This window comes from Micropterus dolomieu, linkage group LG03 (assembly GCF_021292245.1).
Source record: "Micropterus dolomieu isolate WLL.071019.BEF.003 ecotype Adirondacks linkage group LG03, ASM2129224v1, whole genome shotgun sequence".
In the NCBI taxonomy this organism is placed as follows: domain Eukaryota; kingdom Metazoa; phylum Chordata; class Actinopteri; order Centrarchiformes; family Centrarchidae; genus Micropterus; species Micropterus dolomieu.
In genome coordinates, this window is record NC_060152.1 from 26,190,000 (window position 1) to 26,213,717 (window position 23,718).

The following is a 23,718-nucleotide window of genomic DNA, read 5'->3' on the forward strand; positions in this document are numbered from 1 at the left end:
GATTTGTGATTGCGATTCGATTGGAACAAATGGTACTATTTATTTACTTGCTTGATTATCAACAAATACTGACATGTTGAAATTTTCTCAACTTGAACAAAGTTAAACGATGAACAATATTTATAACTAGAACAGATGTAAAACAGAACAAGGGGAGTGTGTTACTCTCAGGAGGAGGTGGCTAGAATGAGCAAATATTGGGACACTGCCACCTCGCCTCTGGCTAAATCTACACCTGTCCACTGTAGAGACTATTCACAACCTGGAGAAGGAACTAGTATACATGGGTGTATTAGTATAATATTATAACACTAAATAAAGAAAATAATATATTGTTAGTATAACGTGAATATATTCATTACTATATTTATTGTAATTTAATATACAGTGTTTCCCACAGAATGACAGTGTAACTGTGGCTCACGGCGGGGTCGGCAGTCGATATTGACTACCAGCTATATACAGCTTGCTAGCAAAACCCCGCGTATTAGCTGTATTCTAACATTAACTTAGCTCTCCTTATTAGCTAGGTTCCTTACATGCTTGCAAATAACTTTTTTCAGCTGGGTCTCCGACATTACCAGCGTTGTGTTGGACAGATTTGTGCCGCTGTGTTCATGAGGGAGAGGGAGAGAGAGAGAGAGGGATGAGCAATAGGATGTGCTGCGCAAATTCGCTACCGCGCTCTGCAATCAAATACGATTTTAAATAGGCCTAGTAAAACAAATCGAAACTCAATATGTGGCGGTCAGCGTTGATATTGTGGTGGGCAGCCACAGACAAATGAATGTATGGGAAACACTGATATAATGGGCAGGGATGTAATCGCACATGACAACATCGCGATTGCGATTAGATTAATCGCGCAGCCACTACCATTTGGTGTATTTTTCTCCATTAAGTGACAACAAACCTCGGCAGCATAATGCAAATGTTTACGTTTCTATGTATCTGTTTCTCAGTTGTTTACTTTGTGTTGTTGCAGTATAGGGTTGAACAATTGGCGATTGAAGGGATGATCAGCGATTGTTTTTTTCATGAGCCGATATTAAGGCGATTTTTAACTAACTCACTATCAGAACTAAGATGACATAAAAACAGTCTCTGCACCACACTGCAGTGTTTCCCATTCATAGATTTACTTGTGGCAACACGCCACGCCACATATTATATACTATTTAATATGAGTAAATCATAATTCATTGTGGAGCTGCGTGCAGTACATAGATTGGCTCAGCTAACCCATGCTGGCATTTCACTGGCTTGCTGCAACGTAACACCGCTCCCTGGCGATCAGATTGCCAATCGGTGATCTCAGGTAGCCATGATCAGACAAAATGAAAAAAGAGACGATCGCCCAAACCTATTGCATTATCAGTTGTTCCTAGCAATGACAAAAAAAGAATGAAAAAAATCTTTTGTGATCATTTTGATGATCCTCAGTGATCCTCTGTGTGTATCTATGGTATGTAAAACCAAGTTGACGTATTTTGTGTTTACCGCTTCCACAGGCCGCTTACTTCCAGTTCCAGAAACTACAAGAAAAACATTGACCGCAGCGGGTTCACAAACAGCTGCCATCACTGTGGAAAGGCTTTCAAAAAGCCCAGCCAGCTTGTTAGACACATCCGAATACACACAGGTGAGTGAACGGCACAGACAAGGGATGACATGTTTAGGTTCGATTTAAGGCCCCTTTTAGAGAATCAGAAGAATCAGAAGGAGCTTTATTGCCAAGTAGTGTTTTACACATACGAGGAATTTGCTGTGGTGAAAAGGTGCTACACGTAGACAAACATACAGTCGACATGAATAAATGTAGAAATATATAAATATGGAATAGAAGAACAACGTTGCAGATATATGATTCACGCTCATAAGGAATTACTGTATACAGTGTTGTTCCACATGTTACACAAACCCTTAAGTGGATGTTCTCTAAGGTGTGGGCAGGCGCTGACACGAGGCTGTAATTGGGGGGGCCTCGGTAACCTTCTGTTCCAACACCGTAGGTTGTGGGTGCAGCAGGAGACGTGTGTGGGCAGTGGTGGCACAAACAGGAGAGTTTGTTTTTTAAGCGGCCCCTACATTTTATTTTTGGAAGTATTAGATAACCGAAGTCTCACATTTGTCTTTCTAAACTGGACTTAACTCTGATGAAGTGTTCCTCAACTCCCCTGACATAGCACCACCAACTCCTGAGCAGTTTGCTGTGTTTACCCTCCATTTCTGAGTGACTGAGCTCATAACTCATGTCGTGCACAGATGCAGTGTGGGTAGAATTTTGATATGCTCTTTAAAATTCTAATATCCTTGTGTGGCCATGCGCTCGTTCAGGCCGTCTGGGCTCAGGTAATGTAGCCAGCAGCTTCCACCCACATGTTGTTTACACATCATCCACATGTTCATTTGCCTGCCTGGCTGGCTAGATGACTAATGGTGGATGGAGCCGATTCCTCTGTGCTTCGAATGTCAAGCTGATGAGGTGAGGAGTCGCTTTGGGATACTACACATACACAGAGAGAAACACACACACACAGTATGCTGCATTCTCTCACTCTCTGTGACGCACAGAAGAGAGGGTAAGGGTGCATACTGTATTTGAGTCATGTTTATTTAGGCTTAAAATAACATCAGAGATGGCCTCATAGTGATACAATTACATAGTCACATGGGTACAAAATAGGGTATTTTCATATACCATTGATATTGCAGGATGAATTACTATAAAAACAGACTTACTGAGTATTTAAGTCCTAAAGATAGACACAACCAGGGTGACGTGTTGTTGTTTTTTTTGTTGCTCAAATGTATTTAATTGCTAAAAAAATACAACCAAGCATGATGATATCAATGTGAGATGTGTAAAATATAGGATTTACAATATCTTGATAAGTTTCTTTTTGTCGATTTTGCATTGAAAAAATTAAGAAACAAATTATTTTTTTTAAATATAAATGCTTATGCTTGAAAAAACTTAATAATAATAATTTACAGGTCAAGGGTCTAAGGATAGAGGGTGTCAAACGCCGCACAGATGACACAAAGTTGTGGTTTGTGATATTTTGGGCTGTATGAATAAAATTGACATGACTTGGTCCAAATATCAACTCAAAAACTGCTTGAGGTAATGTGATTTTTAACAATACAGAGTAGTAATTGAGGATATCTTAAATAAAACCCCAGTATTTACCCCAGCCTTCACTATTTATCTTTTTTTTATTTTGAAGTTATTCATTTAGATCCTAGAAAATGCAGAAAAGTCAAATTATCATCAGTGTTTCCAGCATCTTAATGGCGACCGCTTGACCTGTGTTTGACCTGACCTTGCCCTTCCCCTTTCAGGTGAGAGGCCCTATAAGTGCTCACATTGCGGCAAGGCTTTCAACCAGAAGGTGGTGCTGCAGACTCACATGGTGAGACACACCGGAGAGAAACCTCACCTCTGCATGTTCTGTCCCGCTTCTTTCTCCCAGAAGGGGAACTTGCACTCCCACGTTCAGAGAGTCCATTCTGAGGTAAGAGCACAGTACTGCAGGTTTGAAAGAGAAACGCAAAAATGTACTACCTCAAGTACTGTAGAGGACATATCTCTTGTGTAATGCCATCTGTGTATTTCAGCAATGAAATAAGCTACCCAAAAGCAAACAGTGCTTTTATGACTGGCTTAAATGAGTTTGCCTTTAAAATCTCACCAGTTCTTTTTCCATCTAAATTATGTGCAGGAATAGAAGTGACATTAAAATACATCTTCAAATTGCACGGCATAAATTTTCAGCACTGTCAGAAATGGAAAGACTCATTTTGACACATCCATCAGTATTTGAATCCTCCCTAAATCCTCTTGGTTGTTGTTTGAATGGTGCAACAGTCAGAAATAAACCTCCCTGGTGTGTCTCCAGTGCAATAATAACAGAGATGCTGTTCTGTGTCAGTTCCTTTAATTCTTGTAGCTTGTATCACCTGCTACAGAGCATTTCATTTTTGTTAAACACGTGAAACATCATCCCAAGTAAATGAGAATAAGTTTCGTTGTGAATGCGGTTTCATGTGTTTTGTGAATTTCCAAAAATACCCATGTAAATCTTCAAACTGGGTGGAATAACAGAGATTATGTCACTCACATAATACTTAATAAGAGAGTCATGAAATGAATGAATAAAAGACATTTTAAAGGGGGAACTGAACCGACTTCACATATCAGAGACTGTGCACAGGTCTTGGGGGAGTACTGCTGCATATGTAAAAAAAAAACAACAACTAACAAATGAGTTTGCTGTGTGAGTCAGCATCGGTTGAGGCTGAAATGCAAATTAGACAAGTTAGACAAGAATTTTGACTAGGAAGAAGGATTTGTGGAGACAAAAACAAGCTGATATCTCCAATCGCGTAGAGCTCAATGCTGACTCTGTGGAGTTCTCTTTTAATGTCTTAATTCACTGCATTCATGTTATTTCCCGTCCTCCTTCCCCACTTAGTTTAGGAAACGCCAGATTTTCAGTCTTGACTGGACGTTCATTGGCTAAAGAATACTGAAAATACAAGTGTTGCAGTGTGTGTTTCCACTTACAGAGGAATTGGCACCGTAATACTTTTAATTTACTGACATGAAAATGCACAATTTTGTAGGAAACGGTGCTTCAGTTGTGTGTAGAATGGCTGAGGTCAAGGAGGGAATGAGTCAGCCTTCAGCAAAAGTGGCTTGTGCTTTTAAATGGAAATTCTTGCAGACAGTCCAGTGTGTTTGGTTGCAAAGATTCTCCCTGTCTTCATCAACCAAGAGGAGAGCAGGGAATCAGAAACTAAATGGCCGTAAGAGAACCAAGACTGGATAAATGTTTTCAATTTATGGACTTTACATAAATTTGAAATGCTAATACAGCTGTTCATCATGCAGAGGAAACATCCGACTTTTTACGCTGTTTATCAGGTTTTGTGAACTCAGTATCATATCTTTCATTCCGATTGTTGTCCAAGATATTTTGGTTTCTTTAACTCACACGTTAAATTACCAGCCCTCCTGCTCACAGCTTGTTACATTACATTCAATGCAGCAGGACACTTTGGCATATTGTTTGTGTCTTGGGAAGGGAATGAGCTGAAATTGCAGGTCTTTATTCCCCATTGGATTCTTCTTCTCCCAAGGCAGCCAATTTTAAAGAACCCTCCTGATTTATCCATCCTAATTTAGCCTGGACTTTGGTCTCTGACGGTGCTCTGTCACTGAGGTCATTTGCTCTTAGTGCCAAACTGTGGTTGTACACATCAGAGTCCTCCTAAGGTGCCCAAATGTTCAAGATGACAGATAATGAATTCTCCTGTGTGTGTGTGTGGGTGTCCTTTTGTAGGATTTGTTACCAAAGCCCATTAATGGTTGGAGTGATAGTGGTGGGAGTCGCTCCTAGTTCATCATTGCTTCCAATGACGTGGCTACAGTTTGGACTGGGTCAGCTTTCTGAGTGTAAAGCAACACAATGATCTCCATCAAATGAGGTGCAGTGAGTCCCCAACTAGTGGGTATGCCACAATGCTCAAGCTGGTGCATTTTAGCAAAAAGGTAATAAAGCCTTAAGTACAATGCTTTGTGCTTGCACACCAAGCTCCAATCTAATTTGGTTGACTGCTGCCTGTGCCAGCAGAGAGATGAATTTATCTGTGTTCCTAGCATTTAGCTCAAAGCATCACTGTTGTGGCTATGGACAGCCAAAGAGAGCTGCTAGTGTGGCAGTACAGGTGCGTCTCCAAAAATTTGAATATCATGGAAAAGTAAATTTTCTTCTGTAATTTAATTGAAAAGGGAAACTTCAGTATATTCTACATTCAATCCACATAAAGTGAACATTTTCAAGCCTTTTTTTTCTTTTTTAAAATCTTGATGATTACCGCTTACAGCTCATGGAAACCAAAACTCCAGTATCTCAAAATGTATTAGAATTTTAGAATAAACAATTTATAATACAGAAACATCAACATGAGAAGAGCTTTAATCAGTTAACTCAAAACACCTGCAAAGGTTTCCTGAGCCTTCAATCTCTCAGTCTGGCTCTAATGCTCACAATGAACTTTTCCATGATATTAAAATGCAGATCTTGACTGTTTGCTTAGAGAATGTAACCTGAGCTAACTACAGGAAACAACCCCAAAGCACATGTGTTTATGCGTATAAGGAGATGGACAGATGTTCACATCTGAAAGGCAGCTGTTTCTCATACTTAGAAAGTGGATTATAACAAAATAAACGTTGATTAGTACTAATGGTGTACTTAGCTATTTCTTTCTATCATGCATAAGAGCCTCTTCACCACAGTCTCTAATCTTGCAGGTAATTTGAGCTGTCCTTTTGACTTATTACAAGTCCTTTTTTTGTTTGTATATATATATATATATATATATATATATATATATATATATATATATATATATATATATATATATATATATATATTGAAAAAGTGAACCACACACATCACAAGTATTGGGCAATATATATAAATCAAAATATATTTTATTGCTCAAAGATGGATTATGTATTAACAACACATATAAGTAACATGTATTGGGCAATTACATTGGGTCTGATCTACAGGGCGTTTTAATGGTGTTTCTATTAGAGTGAACTGAGTCTGAATAAAAAGCCTCACATAAATTCATTCTGAGTAGCAGTCAGGTTAAATTAATGCTTTTGAGCTCATATTGACGGCTCGTTTTGCCCCATCCATTGTGTTCCATTTCAACTTGAAAAAGGTGTTTGTACGTGTCAAATGTTACATGATCATTTTCTTTCAAGGGTTCAATTGGTCAGATGTCGTGCTGAGTTCATTTCCAGCAATTTGTCTTACACTTTCTCTTTGTATTTTTGACAAAATGGGTTTGAACAAATTTGGTCGTAGATTAATTTTTTTTATTTATTTTTTCACTTTCTCACATAATTGTGTATTCCATGATAAAAGCCTGCGATGGGCCAAGTTGATTGAATTACTTTTGGAAAGCCAAACAAGAAAGCCCATTTGAATAATGCATCTAATTTTCACAAGTGTTCTTCAACTTTCCTGTTCCGGTTTGTCCGTATGATTGACTGACTTAATGAATTATGTTGAGGCATTATTCGCAATAGATTTCATGAGCAGATGCATGCTCAGGAGCCAGGGGAGTAAAATCGTCATTGTTAAATCTAATAAAGTGCATGTTGAGGCCGTAACACTGTGTATAATAAATAGCATCTAAAACCTTTGCTCATCACAGACTCAGGTGCTAAAAAGCTCAGAAAAAAAATAGTTTTTCTGTTAATCTGTGATCCAAAAGCAGATGTAGAATATAAGTCTACACACATAAGTCAAAAAAATCAAGCTGTTGTTTTTTTTTTTTGTCATTTTTATGACTGGACATCATATAGATGTATACAATGACAAAAAAAGCTTCCTCAAACCACAACATCTCAGAAAGTGATGTACAAATTATTAAGTTTGAGTGTGCAAATGTACATGCACACAGTGTATACAATACTACCAATACAGTGTCACAACTGTACCGGTATTTGAGGCAAATTTGTCTTATTAATTAATGTTATGTTGCAGTTAACAAGAAAGTAAAGTAGGGCTGCACCTAAGGATTATTTTTCAAATTGATTAATCTAACGACTAATTTTTGTGTATTCTAAAGAACAAAATGTAGCTATTACTTGATTAATATGATAATTTACCCAAAATAAATATCAAAAACATGTCTAATAAATAAATCAATATTTTATTCACTCATCCTGATGGAAGCACATTAGAATAATGATAATAGTAGCATATCTTAAAATGAATCCTATTTCCACGTCACTGCTGTGTTATGATAATAATAACAATACCAGACATTAATTAGGCTACTTAAAATTTTAAATGTTTCTGACATGGATTTATTTCAATATTGAGTAATATGTAGTATAATAATCACAGGCAAATGTAGTTTTTGCATCAGTGCGGGGAGAAGAAAACAACTGAAACAATTCAGTCCGTACAGATTGTAATGTTACTTTCAACTCTCACTCATATGTGGCCATTAAACAAACTGACAAAATGACACATGGTGTAATGTTACATTACCATGACAGCAGCGGGGCAGAAATTACAGGTCGAAGGCGCGGTCTTGTGTCTGCAGCTTGTCCGGGCTAATCCCTGCTTCCACCGGATGCAGCAAAGCTGTGACGCACATAATGCTTTTTTGACGTATTTTCGTAATCGATTACGTCGATGATTCGCCCCAGACCGAAAGTAAAGCATTAGTGAGTTTCTTAAAGTTTCTTAAAGGTTTTCAGCAATTACAATTTAACTGATTTCAACTGCTTCAGCAGACTCTTTAAACCTTTTTGGTGCTTCTAATTCAAATGAATTTTATTTCTTTTAATACAGTATATACTTATGAGTATATACAGCATGTAGGAGCAAGGAATTGTTCTCTTGTGAATATCATCAGTTAATTTACAATTTTGCTTGAAGTCAATCTTAGTAATAAGTGTCAGTAGTGTACAGTACAGTGCATAGACCACCACTAAATGCGAAATGGGAAGGAAGCAGTGTTGACTTCTGGAAAGAAAACAGTGGAGTTTGATATTTTGCCTCTGGGGGAAGCAAAGCCCAGAGCAGGTACAGAGACATTTGAATGGGTTTGGCAGGTTTTTGAGTTTCGACTTAGGTTTGGAGAATATTAGAAATTGAGCAGGGAAGAGTAGGATGCTGAAGTAAGAAAGTACAGTAGCCTGAACATTTAACCACTGAGAAGACATTCATAACTCAAATGACAGCAAGTGGTGGAACAGTCATGCAAAAACAAATAAGAAAAAAGAAGCTGTACGAAAAAATCCATAAGACCTAGTGGTTCTGTTGAGTGTGCCACAAAAAAAATCACAAGGGAAGTTACCTGCTTTTCCCTGTGAGGCAAACCACCAGTAAAGTGGAAAATCAGTGTCCTTGGATAGAGGTTATTCACAAGAAGTTTGTGAGGAAAGGTGGTTGAATTCCAGAGTCACCAGAAGGGACGCATTTGGAGTATGTTGGTTAGAGGGTAAGAGCATATGAAAGAGCTCCTGTAAAGTGTTACCACTGTCATGACAATGGATATGTGGCAGCTGGGTTAAGGATGATACAAGTGTAGAACATATAGTAAAGACGGCTGTACACAGGAAGAGAGTCATTTCTCGAGGGGTCAAGATCTGTCTTTTCACTGAAGAGGTAATCAATAGGTGTGAGTCTACAGAAAGTTAAAATCAAGGGCAAATGGTAAGGTCGAAGATACTCAAAGACATATTGCCTCTCATCCAAGAGGCTTCTTCACTTCTGACTGACTGGCAGGGAATCGCAGCTTTTTAACCTCTGTGGGGTCATTGTCAAGATGATTGATAACACTTGGTTCATTAATGCTCCTGGCCGTCGTGACGTTGGAGACACCCGAGGCCAAGTCTGAACGACTGTCATTGGCATTCTCACATGAGGCCAAATGTGAACGTTCGTTTAGTTACCTGGGGAGGAATGAAAGGACAACATTGTAAGTGTGGTATAAGTGGTGTCTCAAACCTCCTCCCATGTTAAGAGATCCACTCAGTGCAAATGCCTCCTTGACTCCTCTTTCAAAACATTTGTCTAAAATTTGTACATTGTTGTCCTCAAAAGAGTGTCCTTTATCCTTCAGATGTAAGTAAACTGCTGAGACTTGACCTGGGCATTGGTCCTTCTGTGTTGGGGCTTGACATTAACTTTTTTGCTCACTAGCCAATGTGGCCAGTGGTTACTAGCAAAATTACTAGCCATGTAGCATTTTCACTAGCCATATTAAGTTTTATTTGATTAAAGTTGACTATGGTGTGCTAAAATGTACTAATATTATTATTAGCTCTGATGTTGTGTGTAAAGCTCCTTTTTTTTGAAAACATGTAGTGTATTAAGATAAACACATAAAAGAATAGCTTCTTATTGTATATACTAAAAGTGCTTCATGGATGTAAAAGATAAAAACTAAACTGACTTTTTTTTTCAAAAACACTGTTTATTTACAGCTGTATACTGTAATATAGTAAATACTGTACTGTACTCCTACAGAGTAGAAACAAAAGCAAATACTAAATTATTTTGTCTAAGACAGGATTGAAACTTTATGTAGGCCTATATCATTTTTGTGCACTTTTGGATTGTTTGTTTTGCATCTGCATTTCCTCAGAGCACTGCCTGGATTTATGTTTATCATCACAAAGCTCTGAAATGAGTATACAGTTCTTTTTTTCCAGATTATTCCCATACAAACGTACCTTCTGCTTTCCTAGTCATGATGACTACTTAGGCTATAGTAAAACATCGAATCAACTCTGGAAAGGTAGCCTTGTTGTTATATGACGATATGATGTGACATAAGGGCAGCCCTGCTAGTAGTTTACCATATGTTTGTTTCTTTTTGAAACACCACCATGTCCCTTAAACATGAAGAAATCTGTAATTTTACAGCATTTAACGGCTCTATCTCCATCTCAGTTCTGCCCTTTTTCTTTCTCCTATGCATTTTTTTCTACGCACAGTCACGTGCTGACTGACCACTGTGTCGGTGAACGTGTGCATGCGACCAGTCACGTGTGATGACAAAGATCATCAGGTTAAAACATGAAGGGAGGCTGACGGTCTACAGGTCTGAGGGACTGTGGCTGCCCTGTGACAGATTCAACTTTTATATTCTCGTTTGACAAAAGTCTAGATGTCATATTTGGCACGGGCACTGCAGGAGAGAGAGGGACGCGCCTGTGGTCTGGATTCTCCTGCTATTAAAAAAGATCACTATATCATTGCTGCCGCTGGTTAAGTTGATAATTAACAGCAGGCTAAAACAGCCCTCAGTCTGGCGGCCAGTCCGCAAGTTTTTTCTCCACAGCGTCGTCTTGTTTACAGCGTTGTCGGTCAAGACAATAGGCTTCATGCATGGACCAATGACACTATGTTCAGGTAGTACTCATGGGAGTTGTAGTCTAGTAGTGTCATATGGCAATTCATTTGTTATTTAATATGCCTTTTGACAAGACTACAATTTTTCAACAAGCCAAAGTGGCTAGTGGGAGTTACTGTGTGACCTGCCATGGCCGAAATCCACCCGCAATTGGCGGGTTGGCGGGTGTTAATGTCAAGCCCTGGTTGGGGCCATGCGTTTGTCTAGAGGTTGCTTTGTTTCTCCAATATACATGTCTGTGCAATCCTCACTGCATTGGACAGCATATACTAGATTGCTTTTCTTGTGTTTGGGTATGCGGTCTTTAGGCTGATCTAGTATATGTCCAGATATCTGTCCTAGTCAAGTTGCCCTTGATTTTAAACTTCCTTGGATAACTATGAGCTGTATGACTAAGAACTTTGACAGACATTAGGTGGAAGCAAATGGAGATAGGCCGAAGAGATGTCATATGAGGAAGCGGTGAGTAAAGTAAAGTGAGTAAAGGTAGAGACGGCAACAATGACAACAAGATCAGAACAGAAATTGGGTAGGCCTATGGAGAAAGGACAGTGGGAAAATGACGGAAATCATAAACATAGATTAAGATAAATAAGATTTTTGGATGTCGTATTCTGATGCCTGCAATTGTGCAAGTGGGGTTGAAACATAATTGATGGTTGATGCAGAAAAAGAGAATTTGGGATAAGGGATACAGTCCCCTCCAAAAGTATTGGGACGGTAAGGCAAATTCCTTTGTTTTTGTTGTTCACTGAAGACATTGAGTATGGAAAAGATGAGTATTAGTTCAGAATTTCAGCTCTCATTTCGTGGTATTCACATCTAGATGTGTTGCACAACTCAGGACATACCACCCTTTGTTTGAACCCACCCATTTTCCAAGTGATCAAAACTGTTAGAACATGTGACTGAAAGATGTTTGTGGTTGCCCAGGTGTTGCCTTTTAGGTTGATTGTCCAAACATTAAATAGCTCTGCATGACTAGTCACTAGACAAGTTTTCATCCTTGGTTCAAACCTATAAAGACTGCATTTCCTGTTAAAGAGGATAAACCAACATGAAGACCAGAGAGCTGTCTATGGGAGAAAAGCAAGCCATTGTCAAGCTGAGAAAAGAAGGAAAATCGACCAGAGCCATTGGACAAACATTGGGCATAGCAAGCACAACAATTTGGAATGTCCTGAAAAAGAAAGAAACTGCTGGTGTACTGAGCAACAGACGTCGAACAGGTCGGCCAAGGAAAACAACAGTAGTTGATGACAGAAATATCGTGAGAGCTGTGAAGTAAACCCCCAAAACATCAGTAAGTGACATCAGCAACGACCTCCACAGAGCAGGGGTGAAGGTATCACAATCCACTGTTGGAAGAAGACTCAGAGAGCAGAAATATAGAGGCCACACCACAAGATGCAAACACCTCATCAGCAGTAAGAATCGGATGGCCAGATTGAAATTTGCAAAGAAGTACAGAGATGAGCTGCAAAAGTTCCTTGAACACAATCTTATGGACTGATGAGACCAAGATTAATCTCTACCAAAGTGATGGAAAGGCAAAGTGTGGAGAAAGAAAGGAACTGCTTATGATCCGAAGCATACAAGCTCATCTGTGAAACATGGTGAGGTATTGTCATATGGACGCCCAAGCCATGACATTACCTCCACCATGCTTCATGGCTGTTTCTAGAACAGGCTCATTAATATTTATTGATGATGTAACTGATGATGCTAGCAGCAGAATGAATTCAGAAGTGTACAGAAACATTTTGTCTGCCAATTTACAGAGAAATGCATTGAAACTAATCAGGAGGAAGTTTATCATGCAGCAGGACAATGAGCCAAAGCACACTGCCAACTATACAAAGGACTTCATCAGGAGGAAAAAGTGTAAGGTTTTAGACTGGCCAAGTTAATCACCTGACATTAACCCAATAGAGCTGCATTTCACCTCCTTAAGAGGAGACTGAAGGGAGAAACACCCCGAAACAAACAAGAACTGAAAGAAGCTGCGGTAAAAGCCAGGAATAGCATCACAAATGAAATGCAACAGTTCGGTGAAGTTGATGGGTCGCAGGCTTGAGGGTTATTGCAAGCATGGGATATGCCACCAAATATTAAATTTTATTTACTTTAAGAGTATTTGTTCCATTACTTTTGCTCACCTAAGAATGCTGTGGTCTAATACGAACAGTGATATGTCCTAAGTTGCTTAACACATCTAGATGTGAATACCAGGATATTAAAGCTGAAATTCTGAACTCTTGGCACATACTCATCTTTTGATCTTAAACCCAAATGTCTTCAGTGAAGAACAAAAACAAAGGAATTTGCCTCACCGTTCCAATACTTTTGGAGGGGACTGTAAGTCATAAATACCAGCATTGATAAACTAAATATAAGAATAAAGGGCAAATATATCCATATAACCTTTCTTTCTTAATCGATGCCATCGATGTAACAGCCTTCCTGTCTAGATTACTAACAAGTAAACAGGGAAGTATATGTCTGGCACCCATTATTTACAACTACAACAAGACATTTTCTATTCTATCCCTTTGGTATAAGTGTCTGATGATGTGCCATACTTCAGATACATTCTATTTAGCTTTGACATTTGATTATTTTCTGACTTACTGAAGACCAACATCAAAACATACACAGCCAGGGATAATTCAGGGAAGATTAAAAACAAGGGCAACTGGACTTGGCTGAAGATACTAGAAGGTGTCTAGTATTTTCATTTTAACCTTCTTTGGATAACTATGACCTGGATGACTGAGAACATTCACAGACAACCAGGGATAATGTTTTTTTATGTGTTCTATGTTTTCTCCACAGACTAAAGGTGTACCGCTGTTCCCGTGCATGGACTGTAGCTGTGCATTCAAGAAGTTGGGTAGTCTGAATGCCCACATCAGCAAGATGCACATCTCTGTGATTGAGGTGCCTTCCAGCACTTCGGTAAGAGAAAGAATGCAGGAAATGTGAGCAAAAAGGTTGCTACACTTAATCTGCTCATTAGAGCTGTCTATCCTCGACTAAGGATTTATGTAGTCGAATCAGAATTGTCAAGTCTCGCCTATAGTCGACTGATAGTTGAAGTCTTAATATTGAGAAGCTGCAGAGCTACAGTCTCTGTTCATTACTCATTGTAACGTACACATTACATTTCCAGCTAATTGTTGACCCTTTTCTTTCTGCTCGCCTGCCATTAAACTGTGCATGTTGGTGTTGGCCGCACAGCATGCATGTCACGTTTCCTCGCGGGTCTACTCCAAGTAACTGTTTAAAAACAATATAAAATTCTTTGTGTGGTTCATCAATGGTGATTAATGATCGGAACGTCCCTCGAAGTGCCGCCAACTCGGCATCATTTACATCATTATATGTTGAAATTTGTATCATCATAGGCTGCATATTATCTTATTGGGAGAAAACCAGTAGTTCTATGTAAAATGAGATGTTGAGCGACTGCGAAGATTCGACTGAGATTGACAGTCAGGCTCCGCCCATCAAAGCATCGACTCTTCTACTATTCAGGGTGAGCCCTACTGCCCACTTTCCATTTATTTAAGTATACATGCCTCACAAAAAATTTTAATATCATGGAAAAGTTCATTGTGAGCCCCAGAACCAAACTGACAGATGAAAGGCTCAGGAAACCTTTGCAGGTGTTTTGAGTTAATTAGCTGATTAGTGGCCTTCTCAGGTTGACATTTCTGTGTTCTTTATTGGAAAACTCTAATACATTTTGAGATAATGGGGTATTGATTTCTGTGAGCTGTAAACCATAATCATTAAAGACTTTATATAAAAACTAGGGCTGTGCACGTTAACGCGTTATTATTTACCCTTAATGCATTAATTAATTAACGCCGACAATTACTTTATCGCATGTTAACACAGCTTTTATTATTATTATTATTATTATTATTATTATTATTATTATTATTGTTATTATTGTTATTATTATTATTATTTTGAAAGTCTGTTGTTGACTGGCTCTGAATACACATACACATCTTTCCCCCTCTTCACTCTGTTCCCCCTCTTCTTCTCCCCTAGGAGACGGAAACGACAGGGCAGGCTCCTGGGGGGTCAGAGGGCGGCGAGGCGGTGACAGATGTCATCCAGCAACTTCTAGAGCTGTCTGAACAAGTCAGTGGGGAGACAACCCAGCCTCAACCTCCAGAGCCACCTATTGCCATGGAAACTGCCATCAACCAGGACATCCTGCAGGTGAACAAAAGACATTGACCCACACTAAATAAATTAGATGATCAGAGCAAAATTCAGTAGTCTTCAGGGCACAACAGACTCACTGGGAATCACAATTCAGACCTAACCTACAGTATTAGATTCAAATATTCATCTTAAAGGTGGAGTGACAAATGACAAATACCATGATACAGAGAGAACAACGACGCAGCAAGTAATGTATTTATCTTTAGCTAGGTTGTAGGTTAGCATGCTGTCATTAAAGTTGATGCTGCGAAACTAAGATGCAGCGAGGACCAGAGCCAGCACACCAGCTCCAGACAGTGATACTCACAACTGTCCTGCTACTATAGCTAACATCACAACAACAGCATGTCTTGGTAAGGGTTAGGGTTGGGGAACTAGACATTAAGCTGAATGTCCATGGTCATTCAACATTACCTGACAGACAATTCATGACTGGAACAGTGTTGTGTGGTGGGGTGCCAGCTGTTGTTTGTTTCCCATTTACAGAGCCAGGGCTGTGTACAAACACCAGATTTTTTTTCGGGTCCCACACTGAACGGACAGCTAGTGGGCCGAGAGGAGAAATTTGAGGAATTAGACAAAAAGATGTGTATTGGAATTGGATTAGAATCACTTACCGTACCTTTAAAGCAATACTTTAAGATATGCACCACTCATGCTTCAATCCCTCGATGTGCTCTCTAAGACTCCAGGATGAACCAAAACCTAATTTTTCAAAATTTCTACTTGGCTGTCTGTCTGTGTGAGGAGCTAGTAATTAGGCACAGGGGAACACAAATGTACAGCTTCAAACACACCCACATATATATATATATATACGCACACACCAGCAACTATCTGTTCAAAATGTTAGTGGAGCCATTAATGTGGAAATGATTTAGATGGAGATCGGAGGACCCAGGGTTGGGAAAAGAAAAAACGTTTCCATAAACTCAGTAAAAGTTCTTAACCCAAATTATATGCGCTGTCAAGTAGCTTTTCTCAGGAGAGTATAATAATGAATTTGGGCCATGAAGCTTTATAAATGGTTACTGCTATAGAGTTGTAGAGGATATGATTATCTGTGAGTTTTGGTTTTGGATCGTTGTTTAATTTTTAGTCAAATGTTGCCACATCTTATACAAGCCATACCTCAAATTGTTGCATCTATTAATATAATAATTATATGATTAGGTTTAGTATTTTTATCAGAATTGATCACACATTCGGCCCGATTTACTAACATCCCGAATAAAGAGTACTAAATTGCGTGTGCATTCTAAAATATTGCACTTGCAATTTTAGTACCTGTTATGGGTGATTTACTAAGAATTATTGTGTAGATGACAACAGGAGCAAACACAATGGAGGTGGCAGTATTTAAATGAGGGTTTTTGCGTGTTTTAATGGTTTCCGCCATTGAAGAGTCGGGAGGGAAAGCAGCCACTGCGTAAAAACCTTGGTTTGTTTCGTTTAGTGCGTCCTGAGTATGTGGAAATTGTATGTACCTGCCCATCCTGCCTGAGATTGTGATAAGTACTTGGTACAGCACACCTGAAAAAGTGTTTTTTGGAAACCCCAGCAGAAACAGATACAGTTTGCTGGAATGACCCTGATGCGAGGAAATTCCAGCAGATCTTGCTTCATCCAGCCAGAGCGAACAATCACCGACCATCCGCACCGTGCCCAGTTGCTCCGCGATCTCCTGTCCAATACCAACAATGGGTTGTGCCGCTGTTACGACCGGCGCGCTGTGAACAGTTGGTGATTGTTCCCTCTGGCTGGATGAATTTTGTGCTGGATGATCCATGCACTGCAGCTGGGGGCTCTCCACAGCGCCACGCAACTTTCTAAATTCTTCCATCTCACGGAGATAAGAAGTCAGGTCGAAATGAAATTTGCTTTATTGGCATGAATGTTAATCAAACAGTATTGCCAAAGCTAAAGGAAAATACAAAAAACAATCCACTTCATATACTTGACCGAATAAATAAAATAAAATAATTGTATTTCAATACAATGGACATAACATAATATTATCTAATACTGTTATTTTCTCTACCTTTTCTTTCATTACGGCTGTGTCTCCTTCTGGCAATGATAACAGCAGCCATCTCTGCGCAACACTTGGCAGTTTGCACCTTCCTTTCAAAAGTATTAAATACAGATGCTGTTGCACTGACATGAAATTGCGTTGAGGCTTGGTAGATCACATTGCGTGTAGTAAATAAATGTATTTGCATGTTACCCTCCCATTACTTTGCACAATAAAATTGAAACGTCCCAAATTGCATATTCATTAAGGCAAAAGTACTAAATGAACAACAGGCGCTATCTGTAACTTCTGCATGCACAACGTTAGTAGATCAGCCCACGTGTTAATTTGATATCAAGCGATATCAAGTTTGCACACGTTTTTACTCACGCAAACCTTTAGTAAATCAGGCCCATTGTGTCTTAAGATTTGCCTGGCATTTCCATGACTGTAGTTTATTGTACATGAAGATGTTTTCAAGCTGTGGTGTTTGAGCAGATTTCTGCTTGTTTCTGTAGCAAGCTCTGGAGAACAGTGGACTGAGTGTGGTCCAGCCGCAGAGTGACGCCACATCCAGAGAGTCACAGAACCAGACGACTGAGAGCCCTGCTGCAGAAAGCAAAAAAGGTCCTGACAAACCAGCCAGGGAGAAGAAAAAGAGCATTTTCAAGAAACCTATACAAATGCCAGGTAGGAGTTTAAATGTAAACCATGTTGCAGAAAAGAGTACTCAGTAAATTACAAAAAATGCTTTATAGGTATATATAGTAGTAAATATACCAAACATCGGCAGCTTGCAAAATACATTTAAAAAAATTGCTTGTCCTATCTGTGAAAATCTGAGATTTCGTTATTCACACTTTCTAAACTGGACTGGATGATTTACAAAGATAATGACTGACAGAAACTTTGAGCAGTTGCTTCACCCTGCCTTCCTTTCCAGGTTCCATCAGGGAGGAGAATGGTGTTCGCTGGCACGGCTGCCCATACTGCTCCAAGGAGTTCAAGAAGCCCAGTGATCTTGTTCGCCACATCCGCATCCACACCCACGAGAAGCCTTTCAAGTGCAAACAGTGCTTCAGAGCTTTTGCTGTCAAGAGTACCCTCACAGCACATATGAAAACGCACACGGGTATCAAGGCCTTTGAGTGTCAGTGCTGTCTGAAGTGCTTCTCCACTTCTGGCAGCATGAAGGTACACATGCGTCTGCATACAGGTGAGAAGCAGGTCCACTTCATGAAACGGTTACATTTAAAGCCAAAGTAAAATTAACATTTGAATGCACTTTTTCACTTTATTGGCTTATTCCTTTTGTCACATCATACACCTGTTAAACAGTATGCCAAAAGTATGTGCCAAAGTTAAAGGAGACACACATGAGCATTCAGCATAATGGGCTCCATCTTCCACTCGGCGCAAAACACAGTACAAGTTTTATTACTAGTTTCCAACTAATGTAGTTGTCATTTTTACACCCAGCGCTCACGCTGTGTAAGTAGCAAATGTATGTGTGCCCATTGAAGTGTTGGTCTTAAGCCGAGGTGTGATCAGGCACATTGCTGCCGTATTTTCTATCTTGAGGCTGCAGAAAGCGAATGCGTCATTGACAAACAAAAACCTGGTCTGTTGTCAGTGGTGCAGTATTTTCCTGTTACTTAAAGACTGCATTATTCAGACAGGAAGATGCTCCCCATTAAGAGAGTCACTGGGCGCATTTACCCACAAGGCACAGCAGCGTAACTTCATTGATTATTTAAATCTCCCGAAACTCCAACAGGATCGATCAGGATGCACTGACAGCAGCTTCTCAAAACACTAAAGTAAATCATTAAAGAAAACACTCTTAGATCAATACAACACACAATAAAGAAACCACCTGGAAGACAGAGATGTGACCCACGACCAGTTTGTCATAGTTTATAATAATACAGTGCAGTGAGGACACAGATGTTTCATAGAGGAGATGAGCATAAATAGCTCAGAACAGAGACTCCACTCTGCAGGGTAGTTCATTCACCTGACGTCACTGATTAACCACGGAATTGTAGACTGACATTAGGCTTCATAATCAAAGTTTACATATGACGTTGACACTTCAGTCATATTCTCACGCCCACTCTCTCTCGCTCGTCCACAGGAGCTCTCTCTCACTCTGCTGCATGTATGCGTTACACTTTTGTATGCGTTTATATTTTATCATGGTTTTTACAATGTGCCATTAATCAGAAATTCAAACAGCAATACACCAGGTGCAGGTGCACTTGATTCTTAGAGAGAATGGAAGATCAATGAGAGGTAACACTCTGTTTGGTTTAATTCATGTTACGCCCAAAAGACATCAATGAATAATTAAGAGACAATTAAGCGCCTTTTAACTGTCAAAAGTAGAGCTGGACACGCCCCAATACACTTGCCATGCACTTTAGGCCATGCGCTATAGATTGTTTAAATAGGGCCCAATGTTTTCCTGACAGCCTCTGCCATTTAGTATTCAGCTATATGTTGTTATACAGCAAATTACAAAAGCTGGACTGTGTAAATATATACAGCCCTCATTTGCATTCATGTGTTTGCAATCATCTCCTGGACATGAAATGTCAGCATTAGTGTGAATAAACAAAACTGTAACAGTTTTATTATTACGTGCATCTGTGCATTAGTTTTTGTCCCTCTAATTGCTATGTAATGGCACTGTCTGTTAGGTGTTTACTTTAGCTCTGGTTATGTGTTCGCTCTATGCTAAGGCTTTGGATAAATATGTTGTCAGCTGTATTTCTCACTAAGGCTTTGTTCTTATATAGTTTCATATTTTTGTCACTTTTCCTTGTGCTGTAATTTGGTTTCAGAGAAATATATAAATATATATTGTCTCCTGCAAAGTGAAAGGCTTTGTAACCTTTTGCAGACAAAAATTAAATAAAATTATATGAGCTTGCTTACATTTTTTGTTTATGTGTGAGTTTCATATTATTAATTTAGAATGGCTTAGGGATAGTAAATTCTGATATATTTTGTGTAATTTGTAGGTCTCTTTTTTTGGACTCTTGGTATTTGTGTCAAAGTACATATTTCAGAATCAGTCTTAATTCTCTAAATACTAATTCTCCAAAAGTGCTGTTTTTTTCCCACTTTCCTAGGTGTACGCCCTTTCCCCTGCCCTCACTGTGACAAGATCTTTCGTACATCAGGCCACAGGAAAACACACATTGCGTCTCACTTCAAAAGCTTGCAGCAGAAGAAGCACAAGTTTCCTCGAAAAACCAACAAAGCCAAAGTGTCCAAGAGTAACCTACCTCTGCCTGATATCCCCCTGCAGGAACCTATACTAATCACTGACTTTGGTAAGAATGTTGACAGGCACGTGTATGCACATAGGGTGGTGTTGCGGGGAAGTGGACTGCATTGTTCAGTTGCTTTCTTGATGTTTCTTAATTTGGGCTGCGTTTTTCTGTACAAAATCAAATGTCTTCTCACATGGAAATCCAGATGTTGCTTGTTCACATGCTTCTTAACAGGCCTCATCCCATCCCAGAACCCTCGCTTGACTTTCCAACAGTATTTGGAGGTGGTGGGCAGTGACCGTCCATACAAGTGCCAGTTCTGTAGTAAGGCGTACAAGAAATCAAGCCATCTGAAACAGCATGTAAGGTAAAGCTGCTTTATAACACTGCGTGGCCAGTACATAATATAAAAGACCTCAATCAATATGACCTTTTGAGGGCCATACAATTATTTTGAGATAATTAATTCTGCTACCAGTTTTGACTGTGACAGGATAGACAACCCATGAAACCACACTGAAAACAAATTCACCAAAGAGGGGCATCACCAGCAACTACTGGTTCTGTTTGGCCAGCATGAATTGCCAGTCTAAGGCAGTATCCCTGATTCTTGAATATTTGGTCAAGAGAAGGAAAGTTTACAGAGAATAGATTCACCTGTACCCCTGAGAGACTGATGAAGTGTTCAAGAGGGCAGAGCAGCAAATCTCTTAAATTTGTTCTGAATGTTTCTTATAAACTTAACCTGGATAATCATGTCAGAGTACTACAAAGAATTCTGTTCAGCTTTGTAGGTTTACTTTAGCTTAAGATTAAAGCTCATTGACAGACAGTCAGCAATTAGAGGGGAGGAGAAACCAGGGCAAGAGAAGACATGTTCATAGTTGATGAATTTGGTGTGTTTAAGAAAGTACCAAGGCAGGTGAGATGAAAATGATGTGAGACTGGAGAGGATTAGGAGAAAGAGTACACCTCGAATTTCCCCTTATTGCAAAATCTGTTGAATTTAAAAGTCCTTTAGAGACATACTACCTTTGGACCGCTGGCTTGTTTTAATACGGGACTTAAATGAACAGTACAAGGACTTTGTTAGACTAACTTTAAAATACCCCTGTCAGTTGAAACAGCAATAGGAATGATAAGTAGTCTAATCACTCAGCTGCTCCAATCTATGTATCTCTGTTGAGCTTTCTTGCCTTTGCAAGAAAACTCGAACTTCCAGTTGTCTTCATTTCAATCTTGAGAGGTTAATCTAAATAATCTCTGTCATGGCAGTGCCTTTTAGATGGTTGCGCCTCTCAATTCATCTTCTTTGTTGGCAGGTTAAGATGAATGGTTTATATCTCAAACAGGATCCATGTCTGCCACTAGTGATAAAAAATATAATTTATTTGCTTGGAAAATGTTTCAGTAGAATTATTACCATATTTAAAGTTACTTCAATTCAAAAATGTCACTATTAGCCCTCAAAAAATTATATTTGACAAAAGAAATCTGTTTAATAATGTGCTACTGCTGTATACTTTGTGTCCCACTTAAAATTAAATACTGAAACTGCAGTTTTATGCCTAGCTAGCTTAGTTTTGCCATCCTCTTATCACACCAGGTCTCATACAGGAGAAAGGCCCTACAAGTGTGTGCAGTGCAGTCGAGGTTTTGCCTCCTCAGGAGTCCTCAAGGCTCACATCAGGACCCACTCAGGCCTGAAGGCATATAAATGCCTGATGTGTGACACCACGTTCACCACCAGCGGCAGCTTACGGCGCCACATGACTACCCACAGTGACCTGCGACCTTACATGTGCCCCTATTGCCAGAAGACCTTCAAGTCATCACCCAACTGCAGGAAGCACATGAAGACACACAGGTTTATTCTTTGTCAGTGTGTTTGTTCGTGGTTACATCCGTTTTGTGCGCTTTTTGCTTTTATACCTAGAAGCATCAGATATGCAGTGACAAGGTAGTCACTCACAAGTATTAAAACTCAAAGGCACCAATCACTGTTTTGAATCTAAGGTTCTGCCTTTCGTGTTCTGCCCAACCAGGTATGAACTGGCCCAGCAGCTGCAGCCCCAGTCAGCAGAAGACCCCTTAGGAGGGGACGCTGTGGCCCATGATATTCAGGTGGAAATAGAGGGAGATTCCCTTCAGCAACCGGCTGCCACATCGGCAGAGCAGCAAAGCATGCTAGGACTGGGCCAGACAGAAGTTGTCAATGGAAGTCAACAAGTGACATTAGAGGCACCCCTGACTGATCAACCCCTTGTACAAGGAGAAGGTGAGGAGGGCTAGGATCCAGCAAAAGGTTACTTAAATGGCGGTGAAATGTGTGTACGCATATTTCGCCGCCATTTATGCAACGTTTTTATGTGTAGAAACTTTTATAAATGAGGCCCTTTGTCTCTGAAAATAGAGGTCATCACTGTCCTTCAGAAGCAAGCAGCTCTGTGGCTACTTTAGAATTGGCTTTCCTAAAACACCAAACTACCATAGTTTTAAAATGCATTTCTTGTGGTCAGGTTCATTACTGTTGACCTCAGCTATCTATATTTGATGACATTTTAATAGTGCATAGACTGTACTATACCCTGCATACAAAGATCATAGTGTTAAAATTTAAAGGAGGAGACAAGTCCATAGAATGAAATATTTTTGTATCTGTGGCAATGAGTTAGTCCTAGTCTAACCCTTTTTTTCCCTATTTCGCAATAATACAATTATTATATTTATTATGAACCTCGTCTCTGTTTGCACAGTTTACATGCCTATGCAGGATGAGTAGTTTATACACACGCGAGGCACTGTTTATATTGATTGCATAAAGATGGAGACAAAACTAACAAGACTGTAATGATTACACTAAATAAAATGCAGTTTAATTCCATAGTACTTATTTAACCTTAACTAGATGCAGAACAGTGAAAATGTCTTTGCACCAGACTAACCTGTTGTATTGCTGTGCATCTCTTTCTCTGTGGAGACAGATTCATATGTGACAACCCAACATGCTTTGCCTCAGAATATCAGCCAGTTTGAGACACCAGCCCTCCCTCAGCCTGCCTTTGACCAGCAAGCTCTTACACAAGGTACAAACACAAACACATACACTTTCTGTTGCACTGCGATGTCAGTCATACAAGCTGCTTGATTCTGGATTTTCTCAGAGAAATAGTTTTCAAGTTGTCCATAATGTATAAAAATACACTATTGAGTGTG

General features: G+C 39.5%; 1 protein-coding gene across 3 annotated transcripts in view; it reads left to right on the plus strand.

The window, feature by feature from the left end:
* The window catches only part of LOC123968010 (zinc finger protein 236-like), a 71,763-nt gene that overhangs the window by 5,323 nt on the left and 42,722 nt on the right, over positions 1–23,718 (plus strand). For all 3 annotated transcript variants that reach the window (XM_046044464.1, XM_046044466.1, XM_046044465.1), the window contains exons 5-15: positions 1,512–1,642; positions 3,346–3,518; positions 13,801–13,923; positions 15,028–15,201; positions 17,740–17,911; positions 18,165–18,437; positions 20,359–20,562; positions 20,737–20,869; positions 22,109–22,369; positions 22,548–22,780; positions 23,487–23,588. In XM_046044464.1, the coding sequence (XP_045900420.1) occupies positions 1,512–1,642; positions 3,346–3,518; positions 13,801–13,923; positions 15,028–15,201; positions 17,740–17,911; positions 18,165–18,437; positions 20,359–20,562; positions 20,737–20,869; positions 22,109–22,369; positions 22,548–22,780; positions 23,487–23,588 (1,979 nt within the window). The remainder of the gene's footprint in view (positions 1–1,511; positions 1,643–3,345; positions 3,519–13,800; positions 13,924–15,027; positions 15,202–17,739; positions 17,912–18,164; positions 18,438–20,358; positions 20,563–20,736; positions 20,870–22,108; positions 22,370–22,547; positions 22,781–23,486; positions 23,589–23,718) is intronic.